This window comes from Hipposideros armiger, unplaced genomic scaffold (genome assembly GCF_001890085.2).
Source record: "Hipposideros armiger isolate ML-2016 unplaced genomic scaffold, ASM189008v1 scaffold_116, whole genome shotgun sequence".
In the NCBI taxonomy this organism is placed as follows: Eukaryota; Metazoa; Chordata; class Mammalia; order Chiroptera; family Hipposideridae; genus Hipposideros; species Hipposideros armiger.
This window is the reverse complement of record NW_017731466.1, coordinates 847075-859680: the sequence shown is the minus strand read 5'-3', so window position 1 is coordinate 859680 and position 12606 is coordinate 847075. Positions and strand designations below refer to the sequence as shown.

Genomic DNA, 12606 nt, shown 5'->3' with positions numbered 1-12606 from the left:
CGGATTTTCATGTGAAGCCTCCCGTTTTTAAATGTTGATGACTAATTTAAAGATGGCACACACACACAAAGGCAAATCAAAGAAAACGTGTCTTGGGGTCAAATTCAGCCCCAAGGCTGCCAATTGCAAATTGTGATTTGAACCACTTACTTCCTCTGTGCTGATTGATGCCCACGCTGCTGAGGAAAAGAGCGCCCCTGAAGCCCCTCGTGTGACTAACAGACCTTCCCTCATGCCCAAGGATCAACATGTCCCCCATGATGCTTTTCTGACTAGAGGCGCAAAGGTAAGCAGTTGGTGTTGGGATGTGTGTGTGTGTGTGTGTGTGAGTGTGAGTGTGAGTGTGTGTGTGTGTGTGTGTGTGTGTGTGTAGTGGTGTGAGTGGACATGGATTGTGAAGTGCCCACTTCACAGTGCGAGGCAGTGGGGGTGGAGGGAAGGACATTCCAGGAAATGGGAAGAACCTACTCGAATTTACAGAGGCAAGAAAGAATACGGTGCGTTTAGGTGGGAGCAAATGGTTCAGTCCACCAGTAGCACCTTATGTGCTGGGATGGGGACAAGGGACATTGTGGGGGGACTTACGAGACATAGGGGACGTAGCTAAGTGAGGCAAGCCAAGGATGGGTAATAACGGGTCTTGCACATCACACTAAGGAGCACCTTTCACTGAAAACAATAAAAAATAAAACATCTCAAACAAGCAACATAGTCTTGCAAAGGGGGTGTTTATCTAAGGAGAAAACCAACACTATCATGAATCCTATTCTTCTTAAATCATAAAGGCAGGTAGGATTAGTGCTAATGTTTTAAGCTGCAGGACACATTAGAAATTTAAATCAATGACCACAATAGCCTAGAATGCTCTTTTCTCTTTCTCTATCTGGTGAACTCTGACTCATTCTTAACAACTCAGTTCAAAAGTCAAATCTAGAAATTTTCCAAATCCAAATCATTATCTCTTTGCTCTGTGAGTTTACTTTCTTTTCTTGCACACATCTACTGAAGCATGTAGCACTTTAAACGGCAATGATTTCTACATTTGCCTTCCCTTTAGCGCGTAAGCTCCCTGAAATCAGCGACTATTCACACCAGGGTAGCACAACACCCAGCACATGATAGACACTCAAATATCTGTTTCCTGAACAGATCAAAAACACTATAGAGTTCTGATGCTAGGAGTTGCCACAGATTAACTAGAAATTTAATTAAAAGCATTTATTGAATATTTACCTGTGCTAGGCACTGAAGAGACAAGAGATATGTAAGGTGCATCCCTCTCCTCAGAAAGTACAAAACCTATTGTCTTAGGAAGCATCATAACAACCATCAAGAACCCATGATCTCGCTCTGGAAGTCAACGCACTTCAGCATCTCATCACAAGAGCTATGACATACAACTGATTTCCTTTTCAAACAAAGGCAAAGTCAGGAAAGGGTCATTTAAAATGCATTTGTCTGTGTGATACAGACTAACGGAGCATTAAGTCCAAGAGAAACTAGCTGTCTCCACCTCCAGGGTGTCAGATCAGCAGTTAAATGTATACTGGGTAATAATAACCCCAAACCCTCTTCAAACTGTGTCTACAAATCAATGAGAAGCCCTGTCACTTACATATAATGTAAAGGTACAAATGAAGAGTAAAATATATTCCCTGAAATGTGGGGTTGCTTTTGGCATTTCCAGAAGAGGTACGATGTTAACATTTTAGATTGCTTATTCGTGGTGCAAACAACTTCACAAAACATTTCTGCTGTACTGTCTGGAGCGCTTGTCCTGTTTGCCTGTGTCATGAGGATGATTATACCAATGAGGGTGGGTGGGGAAAGCCCCCAAGGTCCAATATCATCCATGTGGTGGGCTCTGCTTGTCAACTTTATTGAACATTTAATGGCATTCAGTTGTGTCCCTGTCTTTCAGTGACAGTCAGAGGGCCATGCATTTTGTGTTTGGTGATGGCCGGGCCCACGCAGACCAAACTCTAAGCCACTGAAAGCTACTGACTGAGAGCCTTGAGCTTTGTTTCAGGACTGAAGCAAATATAAAATAAGACGACATACTGGTCAAGTTCATGGTGAAACATAAAAGACATACGGCACAAGTACAGGAAGTGCAGGGCTTCCACATATGAAGTGAGTTATTGACAAATTATAGTCTCTACTGGGGAGATAGTTCATCTCTAGTGGGCAAGGGCTTTACTTCTAGGAAAGCTATTTTTTTTCAATCTGGGGATATGTCCAAAAACAACATGGAATTCCTACAATTATTTTGTTTCAAAAAAACATCAGAGTTTAATATAGACGCTGGCTTTTTTAGTTATGAGTTGACTTGCTCTTTTGGGCCAAAAATTACTGTGACAGAGGGCAACAGAAAGATGTTCTTTTCTTAGTTAAGAAAGAAGGGCTTCAAATACATTTCCAAATTTTTTCTGCATGTGTTTAAAAACAGAGAGAATGCTACCATGATAGCATGTCAAGACTTAGAAATGTTTTATATCTGCACTATGCTAATACATAGTTTACATATTGTATAATTTAATTTTATTCATTCCCCAAAAGCAGCTGGATAAATTATCCAAATTACAGGAAACAATCAAAAAGTGAACTGAATTAGAGACATGTGTCTACTAACAGACTAATCTTTAAAAATAAATGCTAAATCTGTTATCAAGTGCCATCTTCTTTGAGACAGTGTCTCGGGAACAGATGAACATGATAATTAATTACAAGGCTCTTACTTGATAATGTCCTTTTGAAAATGCATATTCAGGAACGATTTCCACTGGCTATTTAAGTAGGCATTATACAAGCAACTTCATTACCTAGCACAATGTTAAACGCATAAGGGTCTACAATAAGTATTATTTGATGATGCCAAGAATGTAGCACTGTCTCAAAGAGCTAAGGAATGCTCCCTGAGCTACGAGAAGGAACTTCTCAGTTCCAAGCCACCCTCAGGAAGTTGCAGGCTTTGACATACGTGTCTAGTTGGGTGGATGTGCCTGTGTTCCTGACCTTTGTGTAATCCTCCCACCTAACCCTCCCGCCCCCTAACACCCCCCTAAAGGCTTCCACCTGCAAAATGATGGGCTGAGGCTCTGGAGATAAGAGTTGACTAAGGAGCTCTGGAAAGCTCAACCACTTGAACGTAAATACATTACCAAACAGAAAGTTAAGGGACCACTGACACTGTCACGCCAAGACTATTACTCAGAAGCGAATGGATTACTCAGACGTTATTGGATCAGAGAAATAAGAAAATCTGTTGAGTTCTCAGTACGATGGGAGCTGTTTGATTCCAAGATTTGAATCTATAGGTAAATAGGGAGTGGTAAGAAAAATGATCATGAGTTATTCTGTGTGCGTGCCTTTTGAGGTCCTTCGTTTCTTAGTTTGGACTTAGGGCTGGCACATGACTTTATAGCTTTTTCTTAAATTCAGTTTTCATTATTTGGTAGAAAGTCAGTCTATTAATCGATACTTTTCTTGAAGGCAGATCACTCTGTTTGTGTGTGTGCCCTTCTTGTCACCTGCCAAAGGTCTGGAACTTTTTTGAAACTGGCAGTGGTGATATTTGTAAGGTGTTGAGTTTCTTCAAGCATGTACTATAGTTTATTTACCACCATTCCCATCCCAAGCCCAGTTTCTTTGTCTTCCATGAGGTCCCCCCGTGAGTCTTTGCCACTTAACTGAGAAAAAAGCCTGTGGTTAGACTAATTTTCATTAAACTCAAGCGCTTCTGAGGGGAAGGGACAGCCTGCCAAAGATTCCATTCTGTTGGCCTCATCCGGTATGAGTCAATTTCGGGCTGTGAATTCTGGAACCCCAGAAAGCTCCTTTTCTAAACTTCTACACTGATTCACACAAAACAGTGTGCTAGCAATCTGCTAAGGTTCTGTTTTCATAATATAACACAGCACCAACACAACAAGTTTTCTTGAGAGCACAAGATTGAGGCATGGGAATGAGGAGTGCTGAAAATCACCCTCGGCTTTCCACCTGAAGCTGCAGAGTATGAATATCTAGATGTTAGAGTGCAAGCACAGGAATCCGTAACCTTCGTTCTGGCCATGGCCTGTTTATCTGACATGCCTCTGATACAGTGGGGTTGGCTTCCTTCCTTTGCTCCTCTTGTCCTTCCTAGAATTAGAGTTTGGAGCTGTTATGATAGGACAGGGTATGAGATAGAAATTGTCTTCTCAGGTCAATGTCTGATAAGAGAGCAGTGAAATTAAGACTCAAACAAACAAACAAAAAAATGAAGTTTAAATTCAGTAGATCGCTTTTTAAGAGGCATAGAAAGAGATGGTCCAATCAAAGTTAGGAATTTAAAATTCTTCCATGAATATAATGGGTGTGTGTGTCGTGTATGTGTAAGTTAGCGTGAAATACAGAAAAATGCAGTAAGAATATGGAGGAGCTACATAAAGGGGAGTCACAGAGAAATCAAAGGCAGAACCTCAGGGAAAGCAAAGTGGCAAAAGCTGGGAGAAACAAGCACAAACGTGGGTCTGGAGCCAGCAAGTGTAGCAGCACACAGCATGTAGCTCATGCCAGCGAAGGTGGGGCGATACGAGGGCGCCACACATATCACGCCCCCCGGAACCCACCCAGCAAGGTGGGCTCACAGGCCGGGGCAGCCATGTTCTGTTAGGAAGCAATTGCTAAGAGTAAAAACCTTATCTTATGCATTCAGCCTTTGGCCAGATAGTCTCTGCTCCTGCTATAAAAGGGACTATCTATTTATAGCTGTAAAAAAAACCCAAAACTGTATCTGCAAGATTCAACTAACCATTGACCAACGGGCAATCTATTTTATTAAACTATCACCCAGCTTTCACAAGTCAACCCATGTTGACTACCCTGATTTAAATCATCAGTCTAATAGTTTATTTCACTTTTCCTAAGTTTTTTTTTTCTTTGAAAACAAAACAATAACAGTAATTCTTTTATGACTTCCTTTTTGGACTTTCTCCCCTTCCTAACCTCTGTGCAAACCATATATTTCCCCCATTATCTTCTGAGTCCTGGAATTTTCTAAAATTTTCCTTCTCCTTTCTTTCCCAGGAGTCTCCTGTCAGCAGCATGTAAGGTAGAAATCACTTTTGAGGTCATCAAATCGCACCTCCTCCCTCGGTCTCTCCGATAAGGAAAAGAGAGCCAGGTGACATGAGAGGCTTGTCCACATTCATGCAGAAATGGGCCTGGATTGCAGCCCTGGGTATCATGTGGGCGCATGCTCTCTTTGCGTGGCACTGGCTGATATGTGGGGGAGCGTTCTTTAGCTGCTGAACAGTTTACTCACACGTGCTTTGCTCACAGGCTATAAGAACAAAGGAAGCTGTGGGGCGCGGAATGTTAGGTCTCCCGAGTGATGGGGCCGGGGAGGGGCGGGTGGGGAGTCAGCGCAGGGCCGCACAGGGCCAGGGCTGCCTGATGTGGTTTGTTCTCACACAGCACGGCCGGGCTCTGCCACTCACCAGAGAGGACCCTTCAGGCTCAAGACGCTCCACCTCTGAAATGGGAGAGCCAAGCCTCCTGCCTCCTGGGGCGAGGGGGGACCAGGGGCAGCGTTATGCCTCAGGCTCGTCTGCATTTCCAGTGGAACTGCACTTAGACTCTAATGTGCTCAAGATATTCTAAAAACTTCTGGATGAAAAACCAAAGTCATATATTAGTCAACATTTTTTAACTAACAGGTAATCTAAAATTTTTAATTATTTTGGACTCAGAAAAAAGTTTAAAATGTTTCTAAATCTTGATTTAAAAATAAAATAGTATTTTGGGATAGTGTCTCAGAAAGCAGGAGATATAAATATTCCCAGACACAGGTTCTCAGAGAGAAGCAGACCCTTTAGTCAGAGGAAGGCTGGGGCCAGGACAGAGCTTGGGAACCTGGCTTGCTGCACTGTGCACAACCCAGGAGAAACCCTATTTTAAGTTTTTGAACGTTATAAATAATAACTTATTTCCACCACAAAATAATCGAATTGGATTTTCCTCAATAGCTTTTAAGAAATGCATATTTAACAGAACATTTCAGAACAAAAAGTTTGGGACAAATCTCATTAAAATAAATTCGGAATGGGTGACTGTCAGTAACGTATTACATTCATTCGTCTTCTTAACAAAAATAAAAAAATAGTTATAGAACAAATCAAAATGCAAAGGGTATTAAAAAACTCATCTGACTTACAGTGAAAGTGAATAGAGGTATTACTGTCTAGGTTTTAAATTCATCACTGTCTATGTACCCTCTAAGCCTGTATCTAAAAAGACGGGTGAAAAATTACAGAGGCCAAGGGAAGACTGTAAAATTGGCACATACACTGGAAACAGCGAAGAGTGAAGAGGAAAAAAAAAGAACGTGACCTAGGAGGTATCTTCGTGAGAAATAGCAAATTGGGATGAGGTCTGAGCTAGCTGACATAGGTGGTCGTGGGACGCACAGATGTCCAACCACACCTGGTGAGTCCATTTCTCTGACAACCATTATCTAATCAACCATTATAGAGGAGAATTTCTGTGCAACCAACATCTGTGGAAGGTTTTTTTTGTGTTTGTTTTTAAAATTCGGCTGGTTTCATGAGGCAGATCATGTGGCATCCCAAAATGGTGTGCCCTGTTGTGTGCAGAGAGAAAACCTCGTTTCACTAGGGAGTCTCAACCTTCCCCAAGAAGAGGAGTTAAAACTAATGAGGTGGTGCTCAGAGGCTCCTAAATCATGTGGCCACTGACTGGCAAGTGTAGAGAGAAGTAGAAAGGTAGCTGCTGCAGTGAAAGGGGCTTAATAACCAGGTTGCCTAAATTACACCTGAGGACCAGAGTCTCAGGGCCAGAAGGACATTAGCTTCTGGATAAAGGTCACATAGCTGCAGCACTCCACAAACTTTCTACCCTCAGAAAATGGTATCTACGGGGCACCTATTTGGATACATGTATGTTATGGTGGATCAAAAAGTGGCCACAAATTCTTGGCAGCTTCTCCCATCAAGAGATGGAGTCTATCACCCTAGTCTTTGAATCAGGGCTAACCTGCTGATTTGCTTTAACCCATAGGATGTGGGAGAAGTGATGCTGTGTGACTTCCATGTCTTGGTCTCTTAAGGGTTTGCTACTTCCTTTCTCACTTCTACCATCATGTAAAGAAGCCCAGGATGAAAGGCCCTACAAGGGGTGAGAGGCCCTTCCAGTCACCCCAGGTGAGTTCCCAGAAACGTGAGTGACATCACCTTAGACCATCCAGCCCCAGACGACCTTCCAGCTGACTACAGAAGAACCATCGACTTAACACACAGGATCATGAGAAATAATAAATCTTTGTGTTTTAAGCTACTACATTTGGGGGTGGCTTGTTACACAGCAATGAGTAACTGAAACATATGCATATTGTGTTAATATGTACTATGCTGATATAAATAAATATGCTGATGAGATCTAAATTCATATTCATTGATAATTTCCTGGACTTAAAAACAACAAACCATTGTAATAAAAAAAACACAAAAACAACAAAACAAACAAACTGCTGTGGAGAGCACAGGCCTTTGAATCAAATAACCGGGTTTAAGACATGGCCGTGCTCTGCCATGTACCCAGAGAACATCTGTGATTTTGCACAAGTCACTTATTCTCTCAACCTCTGTTCTGACATCCATAAATTCCGCATGGAGTTAGATGATGACAACGTTAGAACAACAAAAGTGAGTGAATTCTCTGTAAACAGCAAGGCGCATTACGCAGTTAAGTTGTCACCATGACTGCTGCCTACATGTTACTTAGAAAGACCTTTGCATTTTTCCTTCTCTGCAAAGACATTATTTGGATCACGCTATCTACCACAACTTTCTGTGCTCTGAGTTTCCTTTTTCATGAAGGTGCTTGTATGCTCACTTGCATATAGCACAGAGGGACTTCCAAAGACCAGAAGGTGTCATGAGCCCTGCGGCCAGTCCCAGTTTTACTCCTGGTCATCACGCGGCACTTAGGTCCAGTGTAAGGCCCAGAGCCACTCATTCCCTTTCACTGTCTCCTGATGGGAGCTGTCGTATAGCTCCCATCCCATCCCAGTGCCAAGAGGAAAGGATGAAAAGAAGGGGCAGGGTGCCTGGAAACCTAAACCACGCTGGGGAAAGGAAGAATCAAAAACGGTTAAAAGCTCATTATGTCACACCTTAGAATGATGTCTAAACAAGAGGTAGGTCAGGAGGACAGACAGCAAAAGAGGGAAAATGAAGGATGGGCCATTAAGAAAAGGCAGAGAGGCAGCAAAGAGAGGAGGAATAGCCTAAGCTGAGAAAGGGCAGAGGGAGGTCAGAAAACTAGTCCTTGTCAGGGATAGAAATGGAAAGAGACATCCCATGCGTGAAAAGAACATCTGGAGGGTAGTGTCTGTCTCTTGTGAGAGCTCAGTTTATGTTTGATGAATGAATAACTGAAAGAATGAACTGAAAACAGACAACTCAAAAAAAATTTCACACACTGAGTGAGGACTCACCCAGAAATGGGGCAGTTAGAGGCCTGACTGGGTGACACAGTTTCACTGGGAGTGGCAATTCCATTTGGATGGGCAGGAAGGGGGAAGAAATTTATTCTTTTAAGATTGGGGGGGCGCGGAGGAGAGGTCCACAGGGCTCTTTTCTAGTCTGTATAATAAATCCTCACAAAAAAGGGACAGTTGCTTTTACCTAAGGTAAATCTCTATTGCTAAAGTTTAAGATACTTCTCCTTACTTTGTCCTAGCTATAATAGTAAGGGCTTTTCCCTCTGAATTCTCCACATAATCAGTTTTTCTCTCAGATGGCTCTAACTTCCTAATGATGCTCTTTATAAATATGCTGGTAAAGGTCAAATAATCATAACAGGATTCTGCATGCTCTAAAATGCTCTTTTTTACACCTAAACATCATGCTGTAAAAGAGCAAACTTTTACATGGATCACACACAAGAATAAAGTGTCTTTTTTTTTTTTTTACTGCCATTTTCTCTCATAAAATACTACCACTATTACTACGTATTAGGCTGCTTCTTTTTATTTACATTTTCACATGGTTGTTTGGGTTTTTATTCTCTTGTCAAAGTATGACTTGTCTACCATCCTCCTTAGTAAGTGGGAACCTGCTTAATAGGCTAAACTAGGTTAAGCCATAGTGTGAACATATTCTGTACTTAACCGCTTCACTCAATATTAATACATACACAAAGAAAAAGAAGGAAAGCACAATTTCTGATCTCAAGAAACACCCTTTAATAGGTAAGACGAGACTTGATACATGTAACAGTCCCAGAACAATGCAAGGTAGTAAATTATTAACTGGCAACATGGAAAGAGGTATTTTGGGAGTTCCTAGGAAGTGGGAAGGGTGTTGGTTGAAGCGCAAAGACCTGTGGACAAAGTGGAATTTACTGGAGTCCTGCAGGATGACCAACATTAGAAAAGGTGGATGGGAGAGATAAAAGCATCTCATGCTTTGCGAGGCGATGAGAGGTGAGTCTTGGTGCTTGGAATGGAGGGTTTCTGAAGTATTGAGAACTGGGTCATAAAGATGGGGGTTGGGGAAAAACTACCAGGGTTTGAAAGTGAGACAAGGAGTAGTATTACCACCCAACGGCAGGAAGATAATTTTTCTCCTCTTCAACACGTAAGTCATCATGGCTAAGAGTGGGCCTGTTCATCCATTCATCCATCCATCTATCCACCCATCCATAAATGTAAGTTGGCATGTTACATCAAATCCTATCCTAGGTACTAGAGGCTACAAAACCATCTCTTCCCTTGAGAATTACCCAGAGTAGGAGACTAACCAAAAAAACCCCCCATGATTTCAATGTATTATTAAAAGTGCTATGATAAAGAGATACATGGGAATTAAATTACGAGGGACCAGGGGAGGGACACCTACGTCATCCTGAGGTGCTGAAGGCTGAAAACACTTCAAAGAGAAGAAAATGTAGTCTTGAAAGAGGAGTAAAAGTTGTAGCACGGGAAGTCAACTGCAAATGCAAAGGCACAGAGCATGAAGGGGGGGGGCTGTTTCAGGTGGGAACACAGGATGCATGTGGAGAAGGGGCAGGGGGTGAACAGGGGTCACCGAGTACCTAAAAAACAGGAAGCTAAAGAGCTGTGAGAACGGACCCCTTCCCTGCCAATAATTTACAGTGGGATTTTGAATGACTTCCTTCTCCATGTTTTCAATTTCTTCATGTAACTGGCCATTCTTTAGTTCTGAATGCCAGTCAAAATTATGCCCATACAATAATAACCATCCTGAGGTTCATGTTTACAAGACTCCCAGATGCTTGGGAGATAAAACGGAAGGCTTCTAGTTGAACCTCCTTTCCAATGTAACATTTCTGCTAAGCATTCCTGGCAGGTGGCCATCCAGACGGAAAGAAAGCTCTCCAGCTCCAGGGAGCTCAGTCCATCTCAGGAAGCAGCCCAATTCATTACTGTACATCATGCGTTGTGAGAAATTTTTTTCTTAAACTGAGATGCAATATGTCTTGCCGTAGCTTCCACCCATTTTGACCCCCTGGAGTGACTGAAAAAATAGCCCACTGTGCCTCCTACATGCAGATGGCACTGTATGACATTTATAAGAGGGAACTGCAAATTGTCCCTTTTCCTCACTGAAGGACTTGTTAATTAACTACTGGCTTAGCTTTGATTAATTAGGCTCTCTGATATAATGTGCTGCCTTCCTTTTCATGAAGACCTTGAAGGGACGTCTGTTGCTGGCAGGGATGCTCCGTTTTCTCCCTTTACTGATTAGTGATATCTTATGTTTGCACAACAATTCACCCTGTTCCAAGCAAGCATCTTCGCATCAATTACGGTATTGCATCGTAATGTCTACGATGGTGCCTGCCACTGCTACTATGTTGTTATTGTCACAGAAAACCTTTGCATCTACTTTATGATACACACTATAAAAAAAATAGGGCAAGTCCTGTAAACTGTGTCTGAGAGAATCCTAGGGTTTCTGACAAAACAGAAGGTAAGAGATGTCAAAGGCTAATGTATTTTAAGAATGGAAAGAAGAAAAAAGTAATCATCAGAACACTCTCTGGATGTCTACTCCAACTACGGACAAATAATTGATACTTACCTTAACTGAGGACCATATATATTCCTATCTGTATAATCACAGCTGCACATGTGACAAACATATATGCTAAGTGTCTGGCACTGGGACTAAGGGAGATAGAGGGAAATAAGGCACTGTTTTAACTCTGGATATTAAATGCAGAGCAAAGGTTGAAAGGAATGAGATGACTTAGTCAAAAGGATGACTTGGTGGCCTAGGAAAGATGGAGGAGAAGTCACGGCAAGGAAGAGGGTCGAGCATCTCAGCAGGAGAAAAAGAGTGCAAATGCCATGTTTCTAAGCACGGTCTTGCCAAAACCCAAGTGTAAAGGGTCACCTCTAAGGCGGTGCTATGAAGACTGTCAAGGACTGGACCTGGAGACTCTCACATTCCGGAATGGGCCTGGTCCTACAGGGCTAGGTGGATGTCCTGCTACTCTGACTAAAAAGACAGCAACTTTTTTCCCCATCACCAGAGAGAGATGTGCTTGTTACTCCAGATAGCATTATAAAAACTTAGACTCCTCTTTGCCTCACCAAGTACTAAGTCTGGGTAGATGTGTGATTGCAAGCATCAAGGTTCCCTAGGGAGCACTTCTATGATGCATGCAGGGTGTCATCCCATTGGACACAATGGCTCAGCACCTATAAGACTCACTGCAGAGGCTCCAATGACACACCCACTACAGGTGGATACCCCACTGCCTCCCTGGCTGCATACTGAGGGCCATATTTGCCTGGATCACCCTCAGCCTGCAAAAGTGCAAGGCACCCCAATAGCTAGACTCTGTAGTGACTTAACCTGATGACACCTGCCTTGGATCTGAGGCACCATATGTGTAAATACCAAGTCCTACTAACAGTTCAGTGCCTTCTTCCCAGAAACTGGAGAATATGAGCGCTCCCTAATACGCGGGGGAAACAAACTGTGTGCTAGAAACTGTGCCTTCCACGATGCTAACACACAGGACAGAGGAGGAGGCTCGATAAACTGATGACAAACCGACCTTGTTGGCAGAGTGCAGCAGCCATCCGCTGTGAGTCTGACTTGAGTTTCGTAGCTATCCAGGGGGCACACGGCCTGCTGAACGGAGGGACACTCCACAGTGCTGCAGTCCACGCTGAACACTGGAAGGGCAGACAGAGGCACCGTTTACTGTGACATGTACTGGCATTTGGAGTCCCCAAATGAAACACCTGCTCTGCACGCATTTCTGTAGCGCCCATGCTTCCCAGACACCTTGGCCTAGCACTGGTATTTTTATTTCACTCAACGTTAGAGAACTGTTGCGTGTCCCGGGTCTTTTGGGCAAGGAAAGCAGGAAACAAGACATTGAAGAGTTAAGATGAAGACTCAGAGAGAGAGACAGAGAGAAAGAGAGAGAATTAAACCAATGGTGGTTACGTGGGTGGATGGTGGTAGTGACCCAGAGTCGCTTCTGATAGAACAGTTCAAGAGATGAACAAGGGATTGTTTTGCTTGATGCGTTTATCTAGCAATGAAAAGAAAATCTGACCAA

At 42.8% G+C, this 12606-nt stretch overlaps 1 protein-coding gene across 4 annotated transcripts in view; it reads right to left on the bottom strand.

Moving 5' to 3' along the window:
* The window catches only part of CRIM1 (cysteine rich transmembrane BMP regulator 1), a 187734-nt gene that overhangs the window by 92906 nt on the left and 82222 nt on the right, over positions 1 to 12606 (bottom strand). For all 4 annotated transcript variants that reach the window (XM_019647786.1, XM_019647789.1, XM_019647787.1 and 1 more), the window contains one exon: positions 12094 to 12214. In XM_019647786.1, the coding sequence (XP_019503331.1) occupies positions 12094 to 12214 (121 nt within the window). The remainder of the gene's footprint in view (positions 1 to 12093; positions 12215 to 12606) is intronic.